This window comes from Typopeltis vanoorti, chromosome 19 (genome assembly GCF_054136105.1).
Source record: "Typopeltis vanoorti isolate ZY-2024b chromosome 19, IOZ_Tvanoo_1.0, whole genome shotgun sequence".
In the NCBI taxonomy this organism is placed as follows: domain Eukaryota; kingdom Metazoa; phylum Arthropoda; class Arachnida; order Uropygi; family Thelyphonidae; genus Typopeltis; species Typopeltis vanoorti.
In genome coordinates, this window is record NC_143567.1 from 8,633,421 (window position 1) to 8,660,845 (window position 27,425).

The 27,425-nt window shown below is 35.4% G+C and overlaps 1 protein-coding gene across 6 annotated transcripts in view; it reads left to right on the top strand.

Moving 5' to 3' along the window:
* Positions 1-27,425, top strand: part of LOC150095840 (cytochrome c oxidase assembly protein COX18, mitochondrial) — a 139,310-nt gene that overhangs the window by 87,608 nt on the left and 24,277 nt on the right. For 5 of the 6 annotated variants that reach the window (XM_090408788.1, XM_090408787.1, XM_090408789.1 and 2 more), the window contains 2 exons: positions 11,543-11,667; positions 26,264-26,371. In XM_090408788.1, the coding sequence (XP_090264914.1) occupies positions 11,543-11,667; positions 26,264-26,371 (233 nt within the window). Of the gene's footprint in view, positions 1-11,542; positions 11,668-26,263; positions 26,372-27,425 lie in introns of those variants that run through there. The other variant, XR_016549884.1, reaches the window with a different exon arrangement.

Sequence of the window (27,425 nt, forward strand, 5' to 3'; positions counted from 1 at the left end):
AGTTGAAGTGCAAAGAACTGCAGATTAGGTTATAATGGTTATACATTACCTTATGTGATTAATGATATTTGTAATGATCTCTATAAAGTAAAATCATAAAACTGTTGACCATTATGCAATCTGTGAAGTATTCTTCGAACTGTGATTATGAATAAAAAATAACTTAATTTGAACATATGGGGACTGTATTTTTTTTTTTTTTATGATTTGGATTAAATTATGGAATAATTGTTTGACAGAAATAATTATTTTGAATCAAGTTCTTGGAGAATTAAAATGTACTGTTGACTAAGCAGTTAAACACAATTAGCACAAAAATTGATAATGACATTGGTTTTCTAAGGTGATACAGTATATTTAACTGAAGAAAGGTCTCTTATTTTGTTGTGGCTTTAAAAACTATAATTATATGATAAAAGAAGTAGAAAAAAAATTGTAGGTATTTTGGTAGCCTACTCTGCTCACCCTGAATCATCAAATCTTCATACGTGATTCTCCAAGCAGATTCGTTTGTCCTTCTCTCACTGATATCACTGACTTATAGCTTCCAATTTCTCTCTCCTCTCTGTCCCTTACTTCCACACAATCAATTTTCTGCAATTTCCTCTCTTCCACTGCCTTTCCCATTCTGTCACCTTCCTCTCTGTTTTGCACTTTGATGCTGACACCTACTCTTGTTCCTTCTCACATTAGCCAACCTCTCCATTCTCTTAATATCTTCATTCACCCATCTCAGTTCAGTCTTCATTCCTTCAGTCTCTATTCTCAGCAATTCTGTTTCTCTCTCCACACATGGTCTGCTACACTGCCCAAGGTTAAATCCATGTGTACATCTTTAATATTCCCCCCACCCTCCAACACACTATTGGTATCCACAAACTGAATTTCACCTGTTTCTGAAGCACTATCTCCACTGCCGCTAAATCCCAAGATCGAGAGACTTATGTCTCCCATTGCCTCTCACTTCCAACATTTTATGCACACATGCACATTCCCATCCTGCACCTGCCACATTTTTAAACAACATGCTGCATTCATAGCAAGCAACAAAATCATCAACTATGCATAAATAAATAGGCTTTAAATGGTGGGGGACTGAAGTGAATACAGTTGATAAAGTTGGATACAATACTGAGACAATAAAATCTTAACAAAATATCACACAAACATACAAAAAAAAATCATAAATTTGAATAGCTCAAACTTAAAAAACAGTATTGGCAAAGAAATAAACACAATATCTTTAAATAATATTTCAAAATAATATTTACTTAGAGGAGTAACATGGGAATTTTCCCAGAAATAATACCTAAACAAAAATAAGCTAAATAGCCATAAAAATAATACAATATCTTTCCTTACTACTAATACTCATCTTTTTTTAACAGTTAGCAATGCGCGTTGCCTCCGTTTTTGTGCTACCAGTGCCATCCAAACTTTTTTGTGCTGTTTGTTCAGAGTTTGGTGACATAAGTTAGTAGATCATCTATAGTGGGACCTCTGACAATGATTCAGTGGTCCCATTTTACATCTTAGGCCACCTGCAAATGTCCATAGAGGGTGCACCACGTGTTTCATTTAGTATTGCGATGTCTTTGTGTTTGTGTTACAAGTGTTATTTATAATCCCTGAAGATGTCTCAGTGATTGAGACAAAATATTGGAAGCATTAAAATTAATTTTTAATCCTTTCTTAGCACTGTATATATTCCATTAAACCTTCAGTGTGATGTCTTTCCAGCACTTGAGCCTTAACACCACAGCATGGAAGCAAGGTCATGTACAGCTGATTACAAAAAAAAAAAAAAAAAGAAAGAGAAGGTAATGAGCAATCACGTAATCATTTACCAGCAATGTAGATTCTCTCAGTCAAGATCCACAGTAGATCTCCTGGCTCACATTACCCATAAGTAATGTAGGCAAGGACATGTGCCATGGGAAGGTGTAGAGAAGAAGCCTGTGCTATTGAACAATGTTTCCAAGGCATTTCATAGGATTTAGCATCAATGGCTTTTTGAGCAAACTGCCAATGCAATTAGGCAATTTTTTCTTACAAAAAAACTTATGCCATAAGATCTTTTGTGTAAGGGGAAAAAAAAAGTGTTCTCTGCTTAGGTAGAAAGCCTTTATAATTGGTTTGCCAATTTCCTCTAAGATGGTTAACTACATGCAGTGGTAGAGGGTTTTTTCTCTTCATAATTTCCTACTAATACAAGCATTCTTCAGGGCTATTCAAACAAGAAATCTTGCAGTGTTTGAGCAACTACAGTCACTTTTAGTGTTTTCAAAACACAATTTTGTCGTCTTGGCTTTTTTTTTTTTTTTTTTTTTTTTTTTTTTTTTTTTTTGAGAGAAAAAAAATAGTTGCTCTCCCTTTAACGTCAAGACCAGATCTCTCTTCTCAAGCTGACACTTAACCCTATCCTTTTATGTTGCAAATGTATTGCTTCTATAACATCCTTGGCTTCCAAAAATCTAGCATCCTTTTTTTTCACCCAAGAGAAAACAGCTGCTAACTCTGTTCAAATTCCAAATCTGCCACTTTTAAAATATTCTCATGTTCTGGTAGTACTAAAAATCCTTAGTGCCATTCATAGGAGGACAGTTCAGCTAATTAGCGATTCTTCTCCGACAGACTTTCTCTAGTCATAATTTCACAGGTATCAGTTCCCACATTGTGAACACTGCCTAGCAGGACTGACTTTCATATAATAACACATTAACAGATTACTATTCTTTGTGGCCTGTCTTGTGTGAGAATGATAAAAAAACTTTGAAGAATTGTTAAATGGGATGGAATGAGCAATGACCAAGCAGTGGTTGGAGATATCCAAGAGAAAGAGAACAAAAGTAATGGATATTAGTACTCAAAGTAGAAAATGAAGAAATCATAAATGCTAGAATATAGGAGTTGCAAGACTTTCACAGTAGTTACATGGTATATTCAGAATTGTTCAGAAGGTTCAACTATTTACTTATATGCTGGTTTAAACTCATTAGGTTTAATGGAATGAAAATAGCTCAGATAAATAATTAAGCACAACTTTAATCTATCCTATGGTTTGTCTGAGACAAAAAAAACTGAGACACCATTTAGGAAACAATATTAAAATCATAAAAACATACACATAAAATGCACAAAACAGTAAGTGGAAAAAAAATTAGACTGAAAGCCTCAACTCTTATGAGGAGTATCCTCTATGAGTGTTGTTGGCTAGAGAGGCCAAAGAATTAGTATCCCAAATCATGGAAAGTCTAACACAACCATATTTATTTAGATTTGTTGGTTTTTTTAAATCTACTGCTGATTCTGAAAAAAGTCTTTCAAGTTTGTATTTGTTGTGGCAAAGCATAGTAGTTTTTTCCATTTCATTCTGTGCACAGCATCCAAGGCATGGTCAGCTGGATACTTTGATTGATTGATCTGACTGACCATAGTTATGGTAGGAGATGTATTTCTCATATTTTTCTAGGTAGATGTTTGACTATAATATGAATAGTTGCAAGAATAAGAAAAACCTTGTAAACACCTGGAAGAGACAGCAGAGGAAGAGGATCCTTGGAAGTCAGCTTCAGATGATGCTTGAAAGCAGGGATTATACTTTTTTGAGTTGTGACCATTTTTTCTGAGATGCCCCAGATATAGGTAACAATAATGGCATTACCATACACTGCATGTTGAGAGAGATGTGAGGAGATAAGAAGAACAATTAATTTGCTAATCTTTTTTTGGCATTGTAACCATTGGACAAGAAGGTCTGGCAAATAAAGGAGAGCTCAGCTGTTAGGGAAGCCTGAGTAGAACAGAGGTTGGAGGCTCTGTTGACAAGGTGTTAGCAGAGCTAATCTCAGGTGGTATGGTCACTTAAACAGAATGGGAGAGGAAAGATTAGTAAAACAAGTGTTCTCTGCCAGGTTGGCAGGAAATAGACCCAGAGGAAGACCAAGATATAGGTGGATTGATACGGTAAAAAGTGCTTTAGAAGATAGAAATATAAGATCTGATAATGTTGGAGTCTTGACAGGTAACAGATTGATTTAGAGGAAAATTGTAGATAGGAAGTTAGTAATTATGTAAATTTTTCATCTAACTATCATATCCTGTACACCCCTTGAGGATACATGTCAGGAATTTGATGATGATTGAAGAGATTGGGATGATAGGAAAGTTTATGTATTGATCTGTGTGGTTGGGTTTTCTGTTAACTGAGAAACAAACAGTGCCATTGGCAAGAAAGTCTGATTAGAATATCTCCTCCATCTCATCTACCAGCAGACTAGAATCCAGTTCACTATATAAAAAAAAAAAATAATAATAATAAATAGCATGCCTTTTTTAGATACTCTAATCACATTTCATGGTGCTGCCATCTGTGCCTGATGTGGCTGTAAAGAACATGAGCATAAAAACTAAGAACAAAACACCAAAATGCACTGTGAGGAAAACCAAACAGCATGCTTCCGAAAATACCAAAGGTTGAAGGAAGAAAAGGAGATACAAAAGTTAAAAACAGAGCAATCTGTCATGTATCAGGAGGCAAAGAGGCAGTATACACAATAGCAGTAACAATATCAGCTAAACCCTCTTACGCTATAAAGGCAACTGTAAAGAAAGTGTGAGTTGAGCCATTGACATGTGTCAGTCATGTATCTCTTTTGAGCAAATGAAATTTTCACATAAAATGATTCCACTATGTGAAAATCCTCTTATTTAAAAAATGATAGAACATGTACCAAGAGAGCTAAAGACAATACCTGTGGATCCATTATTAGATGGCCCATCAACAGATAGCACAGAGTGCCCTAGAGGGAGTGGATGTTTTGGATATTTTTCCAGAAGAAGAAATGAAGGATAGTGGCCTTCTGCAGTTTTCAAAAAAGAAAAAAATCTAGAATAAAAAAAACAAAACCTTTCAACATAGAAAGTCAAATGATACCACCAAAAAGAAATAATGGAATTGTTATGTTCCAACAAAACATAGATGACATCAAGGCTCTCTTGTAGAAGTATAAACTGCAATGCATCTAGAAGCTTTCAGGAGATATACCTTATGCTGAGTGATGACCTGGTGCTATGTAATTTTTCCTTCATTTGTAAGGACAGGACATGGGTTGGACCTGCCTATGGAAGAGTTGCCATTCCTTGTGAGCAACCATACCCCTTTTAAGAAATCAAATCACCAATTTACAAGCAGTTGCTATCCAGCTCCCAGTTGAAAATACAATAACAGTATGCTGCATCTACCTTCCTTCTCCCACAGATATTTCTCAAGATGACCTTGATTATGTCATATCATAGTTATCATCTCTCCTATTTTTGAATGGGGGATTTAAACAAACAACACTGTGGGGTAGTGTCTGAACAACAACTTTTCCATCAGACAAAGAGCTGTTGAGTGTATGCTCAACAATCCCTCCCTCTTTAATACAGGAAGCAACACTTTTTCCATTTGCCTACCTAAACATTCACTGCCATCGACTTTCTGTCTTTTTAACTATCTGCTTTTGCCACCATTTAAGTGGGAAACTGATGACAACCTATTTTGGAGCAATCACTTTTTCGTGATGTCCATTTTTCTGCATGGGCAACCATGTACTACATCCTGGATATCATGGTGGAAAATTAAACAAGCTGACTGGTTCATCTTTTCCTCATTAGTTGAATTCAATTCTCTGACAGTCAGCTCATCTCCTATCTGCAATGCAGTGAAGCATATAACAGTGTATTATATGAGCATTCAGAACTCTAATTCCTAAAACATCTAGTTGATTCTAATGTTTTCCTAAATTTTGGTGGAATGGTGATTGCACAGCAGCTGAAGAAGCCTAGAAGAAAGCTTAGGGTATTTTCTGCAGATATCCTATGACAACAAACTAAGCAAGATCATCCATTGTCAGAGCCAGAAGGAATCCTGGATACAATATACTTCTTCTATATCAAAATCCACCATCAGCAGAGAGGTATGGGGAAGAATCTGGAAAATGAAAAGCAGATATGCCACCTACTGGCTCTCCATCCCAGAACATAATGGTTGCACAGCTTCTGACGTAGCAGCAATTGCTGACATATTCAGGGAGATTTTACAAAAACATTGGCAACATCTTATTCCTCCCCACTCCCCCATTCAAAGCAAAAAAAATCAAATTTCAATTTTCTTCAAATGGCACAGAAAAATACAACAGGCTATTTACCAAAGAATAAATGAAAGCTGCTTAGCTTAAATGCCACCCAACTACTGTTGGAGCAGGTAATATCCATTACGAGATGGTGAAACATCTCTCATCATCATCTATAGATCAGCTGTTGAACTTTTATAACTAAATTTTCTGTGAGAGCGTATCCCCAGATACTTGGCAGAATTATTATTGCATTTCTTAAGCCAGGGATGGATCAAAATCCCCAATAATTTCCATCCCATTGCCCATAGAAGCTGCTTATGCAAGATTCTGGAAAAATGGTTAACTCATCTTATGGTTTCTGGAGAGAAAAACAGTCTTTTTCTTAGAACACAATCTGACTTAAATATCATTCTACTACTGATCATCTTGTCTGGCTGGAAGCATCCATTAGAGATACATTCCTAAAATGTGAGCATCTGGTATCAGTTTCTTTGATAGAAAAAAGTATATAATAGTGCTTGGAGATTTGGAATACTGAATGACTTACATAATTTTGGTCTTAGAGGAATCTCCCTCTTTTTATCTAATTGAAACTTCCATATCTCAGTAGGAACAGCTCTCCCAACTATATAACCAACAGGAGAGAGTCCCACAAGGCTCAGTTTTAAGTATCATGTTTTTTGCAATTAAGGTTAACTTGATAAAAGAACAACTTCCTTCACCAGCAAGCAGTGCCAACTGTGTGGATGACTTCATCTTCTCTCATTCATGTAATATGAGAGTCATAGAAAGACAGGCTGCAGCAAGCCACTGACCATCTCTCAAAATGAGCGCTTGCAAATGGGTTCAGATTTTCACAACAGAAGACAGTTTGTGTGCACTTTTGCCACAGACATGGTCTTTGACCCATAACTCCAACTAGGACAAACAATTAATTCCCGTTGCACCAAAAGCCAAGTTCTTGGGACTCATATTTGATAGCAAACTCAGTTTCTTCCTTCACATGTGTCAGTTTACAAGACGCCATAAAGCAATGAACATTCTACGCACCCTATTGTCCACCCTTTTGGGTGCTTTGTTTGTACAGGGTATTGATAAGATCAAAACTTGATTATGGGTCCCAAGATTATGCCAGGGAGAGTACACTGCAGTGGCTAGACTCTATTTACCATCAAGCCATCAGAACAGTGGCGGCCGGTGAAAATTTTAAGTGGGGGTGCTGCATATATAAAAAAAAACTAATCTTTTTTTCCTAATCAGTAACGAATTTATTAATAAATAAATTTACATATTAAAAATATTTCATCATCACCACGAACAAACACCAATATTAAAAATATTTCATCATCACCACGAACAAACACCAATATTAAAAATTTTGTATCAATGACAAGTGCAAACGAATATCGGCGTTAGATCGCAGTGCATTTGTTTCATGTAACGATAATTGAAAAAATATAATTCTTTTCATATTTTCAACAGTGACACTCATCATAATTCAGATTAACAAAATAAAATAAGATTGACAAAAAATAGTTCACCACGCACACACACCAATAATAAACGTTTCATATCTTACAGAGATAAGGTGCGTATGTACACTAAAAATACACTGCTGTTTGAACTGTGTCGGAATGACGTAACATGCAATGACAAGTGCCAACGAATATCGGTGTTAGATCGCAGTGGATTTGTTTCGTGTAACGATAATTGAAAAAATATAATTCTTTTCATATTTTCAACAGTGACACTCATCATAATTCAGCCTTGTATCTATAATAAATAAATAATTATATGTTATTTTAACAAAATAAAATAAGATTAACAAAAAATAGTTCACCACGCACAAGCACCAATAATAAATGTTTCATATCTCACAGAAATAACGTGTGTATGGATACTAAAAATACACTGCTGTTTGGGCAGTATGGGAATGACGTAATGTGCAACGACAAGTGCAAATGAATATCGGCGTTAGATCGCAGTGCATCTGTTTCATAATCTAAAGCGTTAATCGAACAATTCCAATTATTAACTATTCAATCAATGTCAAAACATAAGCTGTAACCTTTAACATCTTGTATTGCATTTATATAATGTTGTAAGCATTGTTATTATTTATAAACACAAACAAAATGAAAATTTTTCATTTTTTCCTTGGGGATGCTGCAGTGTTGCAGTGCTTATGTACAGGCCGCCACTCCATCAAAACGTAACTGGAGCATTTTGCAAGTCACCTATTCGTAGTCTGTATGGCCGGGCAAATGAATCATCTTTATCACTTCAACATCAACAACTATCTCTGTTATATGCACCAAAAATAAAAATCCCTGCTGCACTATCCCATATGGCCAACTATTTTTCATTCACGATGGGAGAATTTGTATAACATCTGACAGGCTGCCATAAAACCCTTTTGGTTTTTCAGTAAAAGCTCTCCTACAAGCTCTAAAGATTTCAGTAGACCACATAGCGGTGATGCTACTAAACACACTTCCATCATGGCAGTCATACATACTGTCTGACCATAGATGCGAGAACCCTGGCTGGCACATTGCCAAGAAGAGTCAGTTCATGTTGAAGGGGAGAAAGGAATAAGGTGATGTACAAATTCATCACCAACATGCGAAATCATGTGCTTTATACGTAAAATTTTCCAAATATTGTACAAGCAAAATAGCTACACTTTAAAAACAAGAATTTTCATAAAAGAAAAGCTAATTTTCTGACATATAATAATAAATGCTCATCCCACAAAACACATTGGTTTTTCCCCTATTATTGGAATGGATTCGTTGTCTTCTGCAATCCACAGAAGTGTCGAGGAGTCTGGCATCTGTAGTTGGACAGTACTAGCATTTAGCTTTTCTTTCAACAGACTACTGAAATTCCACCTCTCCTGTTGTCTACCAGCAGCTGTTTGAAGCTCATAGAATTGAATACTCTGATTTTGTGCCTGTCTACATGGACAGTTTAATCAGAAGACCTAGTGGAATCTTCTGCCATCTTTCCAGACAGCATTATATCTGCACGAATCCCACTAGATTGTACCAACTTTACAGCTGAACTGTATGTGATAGAGCTTCTACTAAAATACATCAGATTGCATTGCTACCAAAAGTGCATAATATATTCAGACTCACAAAGTTCTCTTCAGACAATAGAAAGTCTAAGCTACAAAACATCTGGTGTTCTCTCAAATCCAGTACCTCATCCTCTACTTATGGAAGCCCCACTTAGATGTATGTTTCTGTTAGATTATGAGCCATGTTGGGATCAAAGGAAAAGAGGCTGCAAATACTGCAGCCAGGTCAGCTCATTTCTCAAACATCCACTCTCTCAGCCTCTACCACGACTGATTACTGGCAGATTATTGGGCATGCTCTTCTTTCCAGTGGCAGTTGTCTTGGAATAGAGAGAATAATAATAAGCTCTACTAAATTAAGCCTGAAATTAAGTTATGGCAGTCTCGTGTGTACAGGGTTTAAAAAGAGTAAGTTTACTTGCTCAGCTACAAAGGTCACAGTCATTGCATATACACTTCTTCCTGTAGAGAGGTTATAACATGCATATGTGTGAGTTTTGTAATGCCGGACTCACCATTTATCATATTTTAATTGACTGTCCTCATTTTATGAATGAGCACACTCATTAATTTAGCCATATTCATAATCTGTCTGAGTTTGGGCAGATTTTATCAGACTCAACAGATGTTTCTGTTAGTTTTAAATTTTTATGGATAAATCTTTTACCATATATAGATCATTTATGTTCTTATTTTTATTTGTTTTATGACCTTTTTTACACTTTTTCGTTGATCTTTTTGCCTGTTTTTTATATATTGAAAGTTTTTTTTTTACCTTGGGTTTATTATACGTTAAAGATACCAAGAAATTATATACTTGATTTTAATCCTTTATCCAAAAAAGCAAGACAATGTTTTGCTCTTGAAATATATTCACATCTGAGCTACTTGTATATATAGGCTAATGACTTCACATCACTTGCCTTAGTATGTAGTACATAGTAAAGATACCCAGACTGGTTTCGACCTTTATTGAGATCTCACCAGTTGGAGCTAGACTAATCCAAATTCTTTTAGTAATAACGTGCGACACCTTTTGATCACTTGTATATAGAAATATGACTTCTACATTACTTCAACCTTGATATCACTTTTGGGTCTGACTCCCACTGATGTGACCTCAATAAAGGTTGAAACGGTCTGGGTAGTGGCCTTTCCCATAATGCAAAGCATTATACATATGCTCTGCATTGTGGGATACTAAGGCAATTGATGTAAAGTCATTAGTTTCTATATACAAGTAGCCCAGTTATGAAGTAACTTCACATGCAAACTCTGTTTGCTTACACTTGGATAAAGGATTAAACCAAGAATATACTTATTGGGATCTTTAATTTATAGTATAACCAAGTGGATGAACTTTCAACATCTATCTCTAATCCAGAGTATGTTAGTAATAAGTTGACACCTTTTGACCTTGTATATGGAAATATGATTTCTGCATTACATTAACCTTAGTATCACTTCTGGGTCTGGCTCCGACTGATGTACTCTTGTGCTGAAGTGGTTCCTTTCTTTGAGATATGAGTGGCTCTACTCAGTTGTGGGGTGAGCCTGTCACTGAGTAGAACTGCCGCTGAGTTTAATGATCCTTTGGGTCACTCGTTGGGTAATTTGAGGGATTGCATGAGTTTTGGAGAGGTATTCCTGCACTTAAACATACCTCAATAAAGGTCGAAACTAGTCTGGGTAGTGGCCCTTCCCATAATGCAAAGTATTATACATGTCCATAAGGATATGTGCATTGCATAATGAGATACTAAGGCAAGTGATGTGAAATCAACTTTGTTTGCTTACATTTGGATTAAACCAAGAATATAACTTCTTGGCATCTTTAATTTACTTCCTATAACCTTTTGACTCACCAGCTGTCATGTTTGAATGTGCTTTAACTTGGATTGTATATCAACTCTCAGTATAATTTCATCTAATTCAGTTATTTGATTACATCTGAAATTGACAATTCATCCTTGTTTGTTCAGCATGTAAGCGAATATCTAGTAATGGGATGCATTACAGGAGGTGAGGATTGGACATTGGTCAGTAGCTCTCATTGCTTCTTCACATTTCCATATAAGTAAGGTTGGGTATTCCTTTTACCCAAGCAAGTTGGGGTACAGTGGGGCATTGCTGTCAACAGTAACCCGTTGAACATTAGACATTTCTTGTTATGTGTATGTTTTTTGTGTACAAATTCAGGATCCTTCCTGGATGTTAAATGAAGCTATGATAGTAGAGTTAGAAGTAGTCCTCATATTTTATGACATCATTGTTCAGATGTTCTTAATTATAATAATTTATTTTTTATTTGTAAGTTACTTGATTATAATTATTTCAGCTGCACAGATTACTTACATTGAGCTGTCTGTTGGAGGTGCTCTTTGGTTTTCCAATCTTACAATTCCAGATGCTCTATATATTACACCAGTCCTTTTAGGAATCGTAAACTTAGCTTTGGTTGAGGTGAGTAATGTATACTTGAATATGAAATCTCACTCTAACTGCAATTTTTATAATGATACAATTCAGATTTTCTTAACTGGTGGTATGTATTTGAAGTTAATATGTTAATAATTTCTATACTGATGATATAGTGGTAGTGACAAAAGGTTTGCTGTATAATACAGGCAGACCCTGACTTACATAAAGTTATGTTCTACAAACTTTACATAAGTTATATTTAATCAACTCTTCATGTTTACGATACGTGTATGCAGCGGTATATTAACACGGTTTAAAGTTTATATCTGTTAGTTTCATTCATAGGATGCACATACACATATAAATTAGATTTAAATCTATAATTATTAATGCAAATTAATATAGTACAGTATAAATAGAATGAGAAAATAGAAGAAAAAATATACTTAATTTGCCCATTCATTACTTGCTACAAGGATTGAGAACAGTCAGGATATTTTGATTTTATGTCTTCCAAAGGAGTTGCCTTCATCTTAATCATTAAACCTAAGGAATGTGTTCCTTTCCCATTACCGTTGACTTTAAAGAGGCAGATCCTTTCACATGTTCTTTTACGGGTGCAGCATCCTTCACAGTTGTATTCGCTGTTCTTGGTGAATGACAAACATGTCCTGTAGCCATTAAGCTTTGTCTGCTTTCATATACTATGTCTTTAATTTCTGTTTAGTTTTCATTTCTAGATCAATTTTGATGAATTTACACATGGGTTCACTTTTCTATTTTTGTTTTTCAAATCATTACTGTACTCTTCTACAGCACACTGAAACCCAAAAATTATTAAGGTGCACATATACAAATATAGAGCACAGCTGTGTTCATTGATAAAAAACATGATGAGAGAGGTGCACACATGAACCTCATGGACTGTTTGCTAGGTAACATAATGTGGGAGAATGAAATTTTTATAACTCAAATTTTTTTTCCCCTAGCTGTTTCAGGATATTTGGATAAGTCCAAATTTATGTTGATCTCTCCACATATATTCCCTTCTACAATGTTTCATGTCCTTGCAAGAAAAGAATATAGAGTAGTGATTAGAATGTAAGGGCATGTTACTGTTAGATCCTGAATGGAGAATTTACAAGTAAATTCTTTATTCAGGATTTAACATGATAAATATTACTAATTAAGGAGATACCTGCACATCAGCTAATAACTATGAAAAATTTCTTTGTTATGTGATAATGTGTAGTCCATATGTGCCATATATTGAAATTTATTCCTGTATAACTGAAATGAGAAGCAGAGAATTTTGTGTCAGAATAGTAAGAATTATGTAAGGGGAATTGTTAAGTTATTTGTAAATCCCATTAAGCTCTCTAGTTTATGAAATTTCCAGAAGGATAATACGTTGTAATCCGGAATAATTGTGTATAATCTGTATGAGTCGAGCGTAGCGATGGAGGCTGTACCTATGCGGAAAGTGACGTCAGAACAACTATCTGGAATAGGATAACCTAACAGATTAGGGAGAGTGTAGGATCACCCAAGGGGCATGAACGATAGGGTTCGTGGGTAAAAAACACATAGAATAGAGGGCGCCCGAAAGGGTGAATAAAAGACGATGTGCACCATATTACAAGGCTTTTTCTTCTTTGGTTCCTGGATTCCAGTTTTAGGAGGTTTGTTGGGGGATTCGTGAGAGAGTGGTGGGTCGACTAAAGTGATGTCGGACGACGAGGGCTATTCTTGAGAACGCTTGAGGATTTCCAAGCGAAGCTGATTGTGTTATGACGGCCTATGCAGAATCGAGCCTTCGAATAAAGTCCCATCGAGGAGAACGGAGAAAATTTCCTGCGGAGCGGTAGACAGCACGCCACAGTCCGGAAATGATTCAAAGAAAAGCGTAGTGCATCACCAGGCGCAAAAGATGGCCGATAACTATACAGTAAGGTAATCCAGATCTACATGAGATGGCGGCATGAAATCTGAAAGGATCTGGTAATGTGAAGAATTTCATTCTATGTTAAAAATCGCTTAGAAGAATAAGAAATTTGTGTATACTGTAAGCTAAGTACACTAATAGAGAACTTTTAAGTGAGAATTTGATTGAATTAATTAAGACCACGTGGAACAAAGAAGAATTGTTGATAGGCAGTATTTTGATTGAGAATGTCTAGGCTTGACTAATGAAATTTAGAATTAAGATGGTTATTGATAGAGTATTAATGAAAGTGTTCAACGCGTGTTCTGTGAATAACTTGTGAAAGGAATTATATCCTAGTAGTGTTACTCTTTCACTTAATCTTATCTTTTTGTAATCGAAGGTTTTAGCTTACTCAATTTTATTGTTGTGATATAGTATGAACCTTAACTTAGAGTGAGTTTTGTTCTGTTTCTATTTGAATTTTTTTAACTGTAAATGTTTTTGCTTTTTCAATAAACATGTTTTGTACCTTATACCTGAGTTTATGCCTGATTACGAATTCAAACCACCACTTATAAAATAGAACCTTTTGGCGGGAAGGAATTAGATATTATTGCTTAAGTGAGATTCAGGTCACGACTGCTAACTGAATCTGCACAGCACTAGCGTAAGATTAATAATTGTGTGTATCCCTTTAGAATTTAGAATTATTTCCCTGAACAAGAGTCCCTTCTGTTATAGGATATTAGCTGGCGCAGCATGAAATAAATTTTGCCAATATCCGAAAAGGAAATAGTACTGAATTAATATTTTAAAGGCACAACAGCAGATTAGAAAGTGGGCTATGTAGAGGTAGGACAAGGTAAAATATAGTGAAAAGTAACGACATAACAGTACAAGGTAATTAAAAAACACCTTTAATGTCATGGTCTTTATTTAATTGATTTCAGCATTTCTACAAGAATAGTTTAGCACTAATTGAGTGATATACAGATCTTATGCATATAAAATGAATGAATGGAGTTAGCAGTACTAAAATAAATGAACAACTGAAATGTAATTAAGCTTTGAAACAGTTTTTTTTTTTTTTAACAGGAGAGAGAATATTTACACAGCAGAGAATATTTACAAATGCATCATGAGAAAAACCCAGGCCACACCTCTTGGGTGTTGAAGCATGTCAGCTAATCATTCAATATGTGGATATTTTTTTAAAACTAATAATGGGACAAGACTACAGAATCCTGTAGTGTAGCTTTCATTCCTATTTTTTCCAAAGAGAAGGTATGAAATCTGTTGATGAGAGCCTTTGAGGAAGCTGAAGCAGGAACTGTTATCTACTCGCACTGTTTCTACCCTGAGATGTAAAAAGTTTCATGAACTTTGCACTGGAGGAGAAGCAACAAATATCGATTCAGTCTGAATCCAAGAAATCAGGTGGAAAACTAATTCTGAATTGATTTGAAGCCCTATCAAACTGCAAAACAATGGGATTTCATCTACACATAAAGTTGGTAGCAGGAGATAAAGTTGATAAAGTTGGTAGCAGGAGAGTCAAAGTCCTAGCCAACAAAAGAATGTGTAGTTATATCTGATCTATCTCCAAAGTGTCTGATGGAATAATGGCTCTAACTTTAAGCCTAAACACAAAAGCAAATATAACCTTTACTTAATGCACAAATAGGATCAGATGTTTCAGGAATTACAAAAATTATAGGCTCTTTTACATACTACAACACTACAAACAAGAATGGACATCTCCTAGCTGAACTATGCAGCAATCATAACTTTGTCAATTTACAGAGCATATTTCTACACAAACTGGGAAGGAAATGGACCTGATCAATTTGGAACAAGATCACAAATATGTTGAAAGTTTATTTTTCACTAGGTTAGACTATAATAAATTTAGTTTAATCCTTTATCCCAGTGAGAGCAAACAAAGTTTGCGCCTGAAAATATCTTCAGGACTGAATATAGTGTTGTACTATCTTACCTGGGTAAGTAGTGCAACACCAGGGCAACTCGTAGCAAAGGTGGAGCACGCCTTAATGCATAACAGTATACATATCCACATGGAGATGTGTTTTGCATTATGAGAGATACTGAGATAGGAGTGTTGGTAGCTTGCTCCACCTTTGCTACGAGTTGATCTGGTGTTGCACTACTTACCCAGGTAAGATAGTACAACACTATATTCAGTCCTGAAGATATTTTCAGGCACAAACTTTGTTTGCTCTCACTGGGATAAAGGATTAAACTAAATTTATTATAGTCTAACCTAGTGAAAAATAAACTTTCAACATCTTTCTCTAAATCCAGAGTAATTTAATTTAAAAACAGGTGGTAAACCTTTTGGCAACTCCTATTGGTAAAGATGACCTTGCTACTGCTTCTGCCTGGTATCTCCAACTCTGGGCCTGGCTCCCACTGAAGAGACCTCAATAAAGGTCGAAACTAGTCTGGGTAGTGGCCAATCCCTTAATGCATAACAGTATACATATCCACAAGGAGATGTGTTTTGCATTATGGGAGATACTGGGATAGGAGTGTTGGTAGCTTGCTCCACCTTTGCTATAAGTTGCCCTGGTGTTGCACTACTTACCCAGGTATGATAGTACAACACTATATTCAATCCTGAAGATATTTTCAGGCGCAAACTTTGTTTGCTCTCACTGGGATAAAGGATTAAACTAAATTTATTATTAAGATCACAAATAGATCATTTTTTAATCAATGGAAAATGGGTGAGATAAGCTCAAAATTGCTGAGCTTACAACCATGTAGAACTAAATGCTGATCATAGTTCACATATAAAACTTTGTCTCAACATTTTTAAACCTTAAACAACTATTGCAAATATTATTGGAATTACTTGACTTGTCCTACCATAGAAACCCAGTATAAAGAGGCAGTACAAAATAAATTAATTCCAAGTCCAGTGCCTGAAGAATCATCCTAGCACTTCAGTTCAATTGCACAGTCTGTCTGTGAAGTAGCAGCAAAAACTTTAATTATCAAGCATTATTTCAAAGGAAATGGGTGATACAAACTACTAAAGAATTAATGAAGTGCAATGGTTAAATAGCAATGAAGGAATCAAAGAATGCATTATGTATATAATCAGATAAACAAACTGAATGATCAAGTATATGTGATAAGTAATGAACAAGTACATTTCAAAATGACAAAAAAAAAACATGTCCAGGCTGTACATTATTAATAGTTATTATTAATAAAAAATAATAACTATTACAGAATATGCATAAAATCACAGAAATTTAGTTCATTTCTTATGCACCAAAGATAGGAAACCCAAAAAACTAAGAATAAAAGGTAAAAATGTCAAGATAATTGAGAAAGAGAAATGAAGAATTCTTGGTATGGATTCCAAAAACTGTTGAAAATTCACTACAGGTGGTTTGCTAGAAATAATAATCCAAACAGAATCTCCCATTATGTATAACAATTTTATAATGCAAAAATTTGAAATTGAACTAAAAACCTAAATGGCTTTTAGTTCAACTTCAAACTCAAAGATTTTGTGATGTGTGCTAATTAATTCTATAATATTCAGACTTTCTGAAACTTAGGTGGGAGATGAATTTCATCACCTGTTGTGAGACCTAAGAGAGGCTTGATAGCCGTAATAACAACTTCTGAATATTTGGTACTTCTCTAGCTACATACATTCCATTCATAATGAAGGGAAGGCCTAATAATACTAATATACCCCCCTCCTTATTTTTTTTCAGCAACATAGGAATTACAGAAGATTCTGTTATAGATTTTTAACTTCCTACCACATTAAAAATCTGTAAAAGAATGCTTCACTTCTAAACTGCATTGAACCATACTGTAACATCTCTTCTACTCAAAAAAACAATCTCGAAAATAAAATCTGTTTGATTTTTGAACCTATCCACTGCCTTAGAAGGAGTGAGAGATAGAAACCTTTCATTAATCTTCATAGATTTCTTAAATGTCTTCAATTCAGTCAGACAAAGGATGTTCAAAATTCTCTGTTATGTCATACCTTTGTAAATAATTAATGCAATAGCAGAACCATACCAGAATTACCATCATGCAGGAGTAATGATTATAGAACTATTAGTTTAATCTCTCATTCCAGCAAGATTTTATTGAAGTCATGCCAAATAGGATTGAGGCTAAAGTTGAGGCAGAAATGCCTGAGGAACAAGCAGATTTTAGGAAAGGTTGGAAAGGGAGTTAGGCATGGACGTTTACACTCTCCTCATTTGTTTAGCATATATGCTGAGGACATCATATGTGAAGCATTGGATGAGCTCAGGACAGGAATTAGGATAGATAGGTGGTAGATTGATCAGTAATCTGAGGTATGCTGATGATACCATACTCTTCTGTAATGACAAGGAAGAACTAGGACAAATTCTTGATAAAGTTAACAAGATCAATAATAACAGAGGACTTCAACTCATTCTTAGCAAGACAAAGATCAAAAGAAAAACAAACAGAGAAGCTCTTGAGAAACAAGTGTACCTTAATGGAGAAAGAATTGAGGAAGTCTGCAAGTTTGAATACCTGGGATCCATTATTAATGTGAAGAATTGCTGTTCAGAAGATGTCAGAAGAAGATTAGGAATGGCTAGAACAACAGTCAGAGACTTGTCTAAAATCTGGAAGGATGGATCTATACCTTGGGAACAAAGTTGAGGATTTTGGATGCAGTTGTTTTTCCAAGCGCAATTTATGGATGTGAGACTCAGAACCTAAAGAAGAAAAGGATAGCTGCTTTTGAGATATAGTGTTGCAAAAGGCTGCTGAGGATATCATATACAGAAAGGTATATAAATGAATGGGTATTAGAAAACATCAGTAGAACTTTAAGGCTCCTTAAGGATATTGACATAATGAAAGTTAAAATATTTTGGACACATTGAAAGGATAGATGGAGGACTTCTCAGAATGGTAATAGAAGGTAAAGTTCCTGGAAAAAGAGGAATGGGTAGACCATCAATGAGATGGATGGATGGTGTGTGGAGTAACTAATCTGCAGAGAGTTGAAGCCTCCAGAAAGCATACAACAGGACTACGTGGCAAGGCCTGGTGTGGCACATTACCGAGCATCAGAGTGACCATATGGCATCTGTGGATGCCCAGTGAACAGATGGATAGAGTTCAACTGTTTTATCTCTAATCCGTTTTTCAGATTCAGAAGTTAAAATTAGTGCTAGTTTAGTGTATTGGCTAATTCCTTTCTTATTCAAATAAATTTCTTCAGCTGACATACCACCATACCATATTTGCTTATTTGATTATCTTTTTTTCATTACTTTGCAATTCACTAAAATTGTACCTAATAGTTGAAATAGTTCATTGTTCTATAGGTTCTCCATTGAGAAATCAGTTTTATTTTTCATGTTACTGTTATTGTTTTTTTCCTAGGTTTACTGCCAAGTTTCATATCATATTTGATAGAACGGGCATTTGTTCAGTTTAGTTAATATCTTGAATTCAAACTTGTAATGGATTTATTTAACATCATCTGCATAAAGTATAGAGCTGAGGTGAATATTTCCAGTTTTTATATCAAGATTGTAATATTTCTTCCATATTGTGATCCATGTAAATAATGAACAACAGCTTATATATAGGCTGTCTGAAGTGTAGTCTAGTACAAAACTTTTTTCTTCTACAGTTTATCGTAGCATCATATGAAATATGCTTGCTTGCATAAATATTACACGTAATATTTATGCAAGAAATTCCTTTGTAATTCTTACATGTAGTACCCCCCCCCATTTTATAGATGGAAACTTGAGAGACCTATTCTAACTATAGTTCTTTTACAGTTCTAATGAAATTTATTTTTGACCAGTCATTCTGAATTATGCAGTATAACAAGTTTAAAACTTTTATACCAACCTTTTCCCGATTTCTGATGGCTTTTTTTTTTCTTAAGTATTGATATTTACATAATCTTAATTGCATTCTTCCACTTGAATATTTCTTCTGTTTCTACTTATTTTATTTTAACAGTTTGCTTAAGTAATTGTTTCAGATATTCAGAATATCTTCATCTTCAGTTTTCATGTCAACTTTATTGTGTTTGATTTCTTTTATGCTATTCTTTCATCTATGTAAAACCTAAGATTTTTCAGTAACTTCCAGAACATTTTTCCATTGTCCTGATATTTATTTTTGATATTCTTCTCAATGTCTATGATTTTTATTTAGCTACAGTCACACATACGTTAGCTTTTCTTACATTTTTCTCTTTATTCTGTAAGGGCACATACTGACATACAATACTTGCATGGAACTTTCAGTGTGATTTTTTTTCTTGTCCACTACTGCCTCTTTAACTTCTTGAGTCCATCTTGAAGTTCTGATCCCCCCCCCCCTCCCAGAGAACTTCACTACATGCTTCTTTGACATGACTGCTTCTTCAAATTTTGTCATTGTGTTTGGATCGTGTTATTTTCAAACTCACTTTTTCAACAACCTGATTTTGTAAAATTCAGAATGTTATCAAAAAACTATATACACTTGATATTAATAATATTTGAGATATGGTCAACAAAAAAGTGAGATAATAAGAAAATTTATTACATTAAAAGAAAAAGAAAAATCTGATGGTAAATCCAAAAGTTTATTAATAAAGATTTTGGTGCAATCTTATAATCAGAATGTGGGACTGTATGAATGAGACATTTGGCTGCAATTCCGTTGACAATAGCAGTTCAGTAAGGGGTCCGAGAAGCTGAAAGTGGTAATGCATTTGAGACTATCTGTTGTGAGATAGAGGTAAGCAGGACAAAACATATAGTTAGTTGCTTCTGTAGGCCAGATGACATAAGGGGTGGATGGTGTGCATTGACAGATACTCAAAGTGTAAGGCGAGTAATTATTTTGGGGGAGATTCAACTGTTGAAATAAATATATTAGAAGGACAAAAGGATGGAAAGAGATAAAATTTAAGCAGCTGCTGAGATATAATTACCTGAGATTGCATGTGATGGAAGGTACTGCAGGTTTCATAGTGCTGGATCTGATGATTACATTAGATTTGTCCATAACCAAGGTGGCCACATTGCTGCCACTTGGGGAGAGTGATCATACAGACTTAACCTGACAATTGGTTAAGCTAAACGTGAAATTTCCAGTTAAGAAGGGTATATATAGAGATAGTCATTATGACAGACTTAGAAGACTGCTTGGAATAGTGCCATTGCTAAGATACTACAGGGGAAGGGGAAGTGGTCAAAAGATTTTTGAAGGAAGCAGTATCAGATGGCATACTAGATATAGTCAGTGTATACTAGACACACTAGGTATGCTAATGCTGCATATTGTTCAGTGGCTAAATCAGTTTGAAATTAAATGAATGTGTAGCATCAGTAAGTTGGAGCTGCAAAAAAAAGAAAACATTGGGGAGGGAATTTAACACATTCATTGCAACTCGTTTATGACAGAATGTCTCCAGGCCATTTGGAATGACAGAATGACCTTGCCACAGTGCTTAAACGCGTGGATAGGCTTATGTGTTCATCAGACATGTTTGTAATAGATTTCACGGTTTGATAGGAACACAGATGATTAAGAAAATAACTATTTATTAACTTAAAAGCTAATATTTCGCTGGTATTATATCCAGCATCTTCAGAGCATACAACACAAAGTTTGTTACAAATGCAAAACAACCACAATCCGGTGTAACAGTGGGGCTAGTAAAAGTAATTGCAGTGTGCAACACAAGACTAAAGTCCTGATATGGCGCCATCTAGGTTAAAAAAAAAAATTAAGTTTTGAAATAGTAGTCCAAATGATAGTCTTAGAAAGTTTGAAAAAATGAAATAAAATAAAAGTAATAAATGTTAATTTGGCCTTAAGATGACTATCTCCCAAATCTTTGGTAGATTTATACAGCCATACTTGTTAAGGTTTGGAGCATGTTTTAAGGCTTCTGTTGATTCCAGGAACAACCTCTCTGACTTGTAGAAGCTTCTGTGCATTACTTTTGTTTCTTTCCAATTGATCCTGTGTGCAAGGGTATCCAAAGCATGGTCTGCCAGACCCGACTTGCCATAGCGACAGTGTCGGATATATTTTTTGTGTTCACTGAGGCGGATGTCCACAGTTCTTCCTGTCTGTCCATAGTAGGCTTGATGGCAAGAACAGGGCACTTCATAAACTCCTGGATGTGATAAAGGAGTGCATTTGTCCTTAGGTGAACGGATGAGAGTGACTAATTTTATATAAGGTTTAAATACTGTGCGTAGTTGGTGTTTGTTAAGTACCCTAGATATCTTTTCAGATGTGCCTTTAATGTATGGGATGGTGATAGTTTTGTTGTAGTCTTCTGTGGTAGATAGAGGGGATTTCTGGGTAGCATTTAGTATGTTATTTATCTTATGGGTATTATAACCATTGGTTAAGAAGGTGTGATGTAGGTGAGAAAGTTCAGCAGCGAGAGCAATGTCATTGGATATAATACCAACGAAATTAGTTTTTAAGTTAATAAATAGTTATTTTCTTAATCATCTGTGTTCCTATCGAACTGTTGGTTAAGAAGGTGTGTTGTAGGTGAGAAAGTTCAGCAGTGAGAGCAATGTCATTGGATATAATACCAGCGAAATTAGCTTTTAAGTTAATAAATAGTTATTTTCTTAATCATCTGTGTTCCTATCAAACGTTCCTATCGAACTGTTGGTTAAGAAGGTGTGTCGTAGCTGAGAAAGTTCAGCAGTGAGAGCAATGTCATTGGATATAATACCAGCGAAATTAGCTTTTAAGTTAATAAATAGTTATTTTCTTAATCATCTGTGTTCCTATCAAACCGTGAAATCTATTACAAACAGTGCTTAAACATCCAAACAATTTGACTGCTCAGGCCAGACTGAGTTATACAGCATAGAAACACATCTTACAACACTTAGAAGCACATCAAAAAGCTTGACACATTTAAGTATCAGTAGCACTGAATGTGTTAAAGTGTAAGGTGATTATCCATCTCATGAACCATTGTACAGAGTGAAAGGAAGAAAGATGATGAGTATGGTAAGATAGACAAAATCAGAATATGAGAGGAAATTATGTGAGTGATCCAATGGAAATTTTAAGAGTTCTTTTTCTTTGTAGTAGGAAAAAGGAAGAATGGCTGTAGTAGGATAATGCTGATGGAATGGAGGTGGCAGAAGAAGAAGAAATTGTTGAATTACTGCATGATCACTTTTCAAGTTATATCACGCAGATGGAGATATGGAAGAGGCTGATGTGCAAATAGAGGTAGATGAACTATAGGGTTAAGCATATCACTTTTTGTATCAAGAGAATGTGAGTGAATTTGCTAAGCCTCTGACTGGGCTGTTTAAATCTTGGCTGTGGTAGGGTCCCCATGAGAGTGAGGTAGAGGGGGAAATTAGTTGTTTTGCATAGACAAGGCTCCAAGACGGAGGTTGCAAATTATAGATTGATCACCTAAGAAAATTCGTGCAGAGGAAATAATAATGGAAGTAGAACGAGGTATCCGCAGCCTTCGCAACCATATTGCCAACAACATCAGACTAGATGTAGCCAGTGTTCTCACCCAATCTAAACCACCAAAAAGCAACCTATCAGAAAAAGAATTTGAAGCTCTGCAAGAGATTAAAAACAACAACAGAATAATAATTACTAAAGCAGATAAAGGAAATGCCATAGTGGTTTTAAGCCACTGTGAAAATAAGGAACCACTAAGGAAATAATGATACAAGTAGAACGAGGTATCCACAGCCTTCCCAACCATATTGCTAACAACATCAGACTGGATGTAGCTAGTTTTCTCACCCAAGCTAAACCATCAAAAAGCAACCTATGAGAAAAAGAATTTGAAGCTCTGCAAGAGATTAAAAGCAACAACAGAATAATAATTACCAAAGCAGTTAAGGGAAATGCACAGTGGTTTTAAACCAATCAGATTATTCAGGTAAGCTTGCCTCTTTACTTTTAGATTGTTCTACCTACCTCGCTATAGACTATGATCCCACCAGCACACAAATCAGAACATTCCATAGGCTCCTTAAAAACGTTACCTCTTGGCCTGTGGAAGTTACAAACAGTCTAAAACCTTATAACTCTAGACCATCCCCCCACATATATGAACCACCAAAAATCCGAAAATAAAATGTGCCATTATGTCCCATTGTGGATGACATTGATTCACCCACATACAAATTGGCCAACACACCTTCACACACAAAAAACTCAGCCCACTTTAAAGCCAGTATAGAAAACATCACACTCCAACAAATTGACATAATGGTCATTTTTGATGTCTCTTCCTAATTCACGAATGTTCCACTCAAAGATACCTTAGACCTCATCCAAGCCCATATTTCATCCCGATATCTCAGCCCTATTTCAGTTCACCATGAACTCAGGCTATTTCATTTGGCAAGGAAAATTTTACAAACATAGAGGGGACTGCCATGGTTTTCCACTCTCTCCACCCCTGGTCAACTTCTTTATGGATACCTTTGAAGAAAAAGCCTTAAACTCTGCCCCACATAAATCCACTCTCTGGTTATGCTATGTAGATGATGTGTTCTCCATTTGGCTGCATGGCTTGGATACACTCTGCAATTTCTTATCACACCTAAACAATCAGCACCCTTACCTTGGAAAAGGAAAACAACAATAACAACAGTCTCCTTATTCCTAGATACTCTAATTACACACCAGGCTAATGGATCCCTGGCATTCTCCATTTACAGAAAACCCTACGCAGATACATTCACCAGCAGTCACCCCCCCCCCCTCCCAACAATATGCGATTATTAAAACCCTTCATTAAAATCCAAAATTAATCAGTTTGGATTACAGTGCCCTAACCTGATTGACCATATCTTTAGCACTTCCTAGCCAGTGGCTACAACTCCCCCCCCCCCTTCAAAGCAGAGATTACTCAAAATCTATCATCATTCCATATATTCTGGGTTGCATCCAAAAAATTAACAAAAATCCTAAGGAAATCTGACCTTACAGACCTCATAAGAAATTGGCATCTCTTATCTGCTCCATCAAAGACCAGCCACATCTCCTAGACCTACCAGGAGTATACCAAGTCCCTTGTAGTTGCAAACTGTCCTACTATGGCCAAACAGGCAGGACAGCCAATATCAGGATATCTAAACACAAAAAGACTTCATCCGATTCCATCAATACTGCCACTCAGGACTTGCTGATCATGCTTTTGACACCCACCACAGGATACACTGGAAGAAGGCCATTCTATTACACTCCAGCAAAAGTATGAAAGACTCTTCATCGAATCTGCCTCAGCTCTGAAAAACTTTCCAAATTTCAACAAATTTATGTGCATGAGACTGCCCCAAATTTGGGAAGCATACATTTTAAGATTGTCAGCCCAACAGCCAAGACAACCCAATTTAGCCCACTAGGTGACACAGTTTAGGACTCTACGCCTGACTTCTGTTGTCTTTATTCAGTCTCAGTGTTAGTGTTTGCATGCACATATTGTTTTTTTTTTGTGATCCCTGATGATGGCAATGTAACATTGCTGAAATATAGGAAAATATTAATTAATTTTTTATAATTAATATTCTAGTATACATTGTCATTTCCTGAAGAATTAAAAACAAGCAGTGAGATGACAGTTGAACACTCAGAATGAGTGTTCAACTGTCATCTCACTGCTTACTGGAAATAAAAAATCATTGTAATGAATAAAAAATATTTTATTTTTATTCATGGATGGACTTTAAAAAATATACTTCACATTTTTGTTTAATATTTATTTTATGACACAACAGTGTTATGTCAATGTTATGTGGTTTACTGGATCTCAAGTACATACTTGTCACTAGTAGGGTGGCATAAAATTTCACTAGTTTCAAGTGAAATTTTATGCCACCATACATGCATTCATTAAGAACTGCAAATACAACAAGATTGCAGAGATGGGCCCTTAATGTTTTTCGTGCAACTGCTGTTTTGATGATTGCTATAGCTGTATCAATGCCTACAGTAAGTGAATGATTTTATTCCTTTATTATATATCCATTATGTGTGTGTATATACAAGTGGTGGAGAGGATGTGTGAAACTTGGGAAATCATGATTAAGCGGGTTTTATTTTCCCCCTTTTTTGGTTCTTACCCATGAAAGGTTTATCTGTATACCTATAGCATGTTGGTACAATGAGCAGGCTAAGGATTTTTTTTTTTTTAATTTCTATTTTTATTTATTTTATTTTATTTTTAAATTTTTTATGTAGCCCAGAAACCCTGCTCTGGAGACCCAGTATGGAATTTTTTCAAGGCACTTCAGGCCTCCAGTAAACTGGGAAGTGGTCTCACACCAGGCAGTGAAAGTCGCAAACATCCATACTATCAGTATGATTCAAATCTGCACCTGTTGGTTAGTTAGCAGATACTCTAACTACTCAGGCAACTAAGACCTGCTTTGATTTGATAATTTTTTAATGAATTCAAAGTAAATAACAAAAATGCAGATATCATAGTGAGTAATATCACAATAAGCAGAGATTCCCACTGTACTAAAGAGTTCGTCCTCTGATATTTCACATTTTAAATTTGCAACTTTCATCTGAAAACCATCAGAAAGTTTACTCTGATTTTTACTGTTGACAAGTGAAAAGTTTATAGAATATAATGGGTTTAGTAATTTAAGAGTAAAACAGTATTGCATTTTTCTCCATATCATATAGATGCATTCATTAAGAACTGTAAACACAACAAGATTGCAGAGATGGGCCCTTAATGTTTTTCGTGCAACTGCTGTTTTGATGATTCCTATAGCTGTATCAATGCCCACAGTAAGTGAATGATTTTATTCCTTTATTATATATCCATAGCGTGCGCGCGTGCACACACACACAGAGAGAGAGAGGATGTCCCATAAGTTCCTAGATATTGCAATAATTTATAAAAATTTTACCAATAGAGGGAACCACATGCATCATTTGCAAATATGTACAAATGAGAGTTCTATAAAACGCAGGGTGTACTGCTAACAGCTTGTAATGAATGCGTGCAAATTCCCAGTCACATTGAGAGTGAACAGAATTGTTTTTGTAAAAAGAAACGCCCTGAAACATGCAGACCTGTGTTATCCAAAGCCCATACCAGTGTTGTGTTATGCCCTAGTGGCACAATCAAGCGGTGTAAGCAGTGCACAGGAAGATGCAAGAACCACATGCATAGTGAAAATGTCACTATTCTGCATTCTTCATGGTGCGTAATCATCACACCACCAAAGTAAGCATCACAGCAACAAATTTTTCTTTTCACAAAAACAATTCTGTTCATCCCCAATGACTGGGAATTTGCATGCATTCATTACGAGCTGTCAGCAGCACTCCCTGTGTTTTATAGAACTCTTATTTGCAATTATTTGCAAATTATGCATTGTACAGCACCCTTCATCAGTGAAAATTTGAAGTAAATTTTTTCTCCCTGCCAAAAAAAAAATCCTCCTCCTCGTGATTCACTTTCGTGTAAACCACACTTGAATATACCAGTTTTCTCATTTTTATGAATTGTTGAAATATCTAGGGAACCCTGTGTGTGTGTGCATATATATAAATATATATATATATATTTGTTTTTATGGTTATAAAAATTTGCATTCTGTTCTAACCTTTGAACCACATGAAATAGTTTTGCCATTTTTCAGGTCTTAGTGAAACGTTTTTTCTTTCCTTCCTTCCTTTCTTTATTTTTCATAATAAAGAATTACAAAACAGTTGCATGATGATTGATGATCTTAGTTATTGAGTATTCAGATATACTTGATAAATTCAAATGCATCTGAATTTGTCTATTATGAACAGTAGGACATGCAAATGAGCTGTAAGGTTATTTAATATT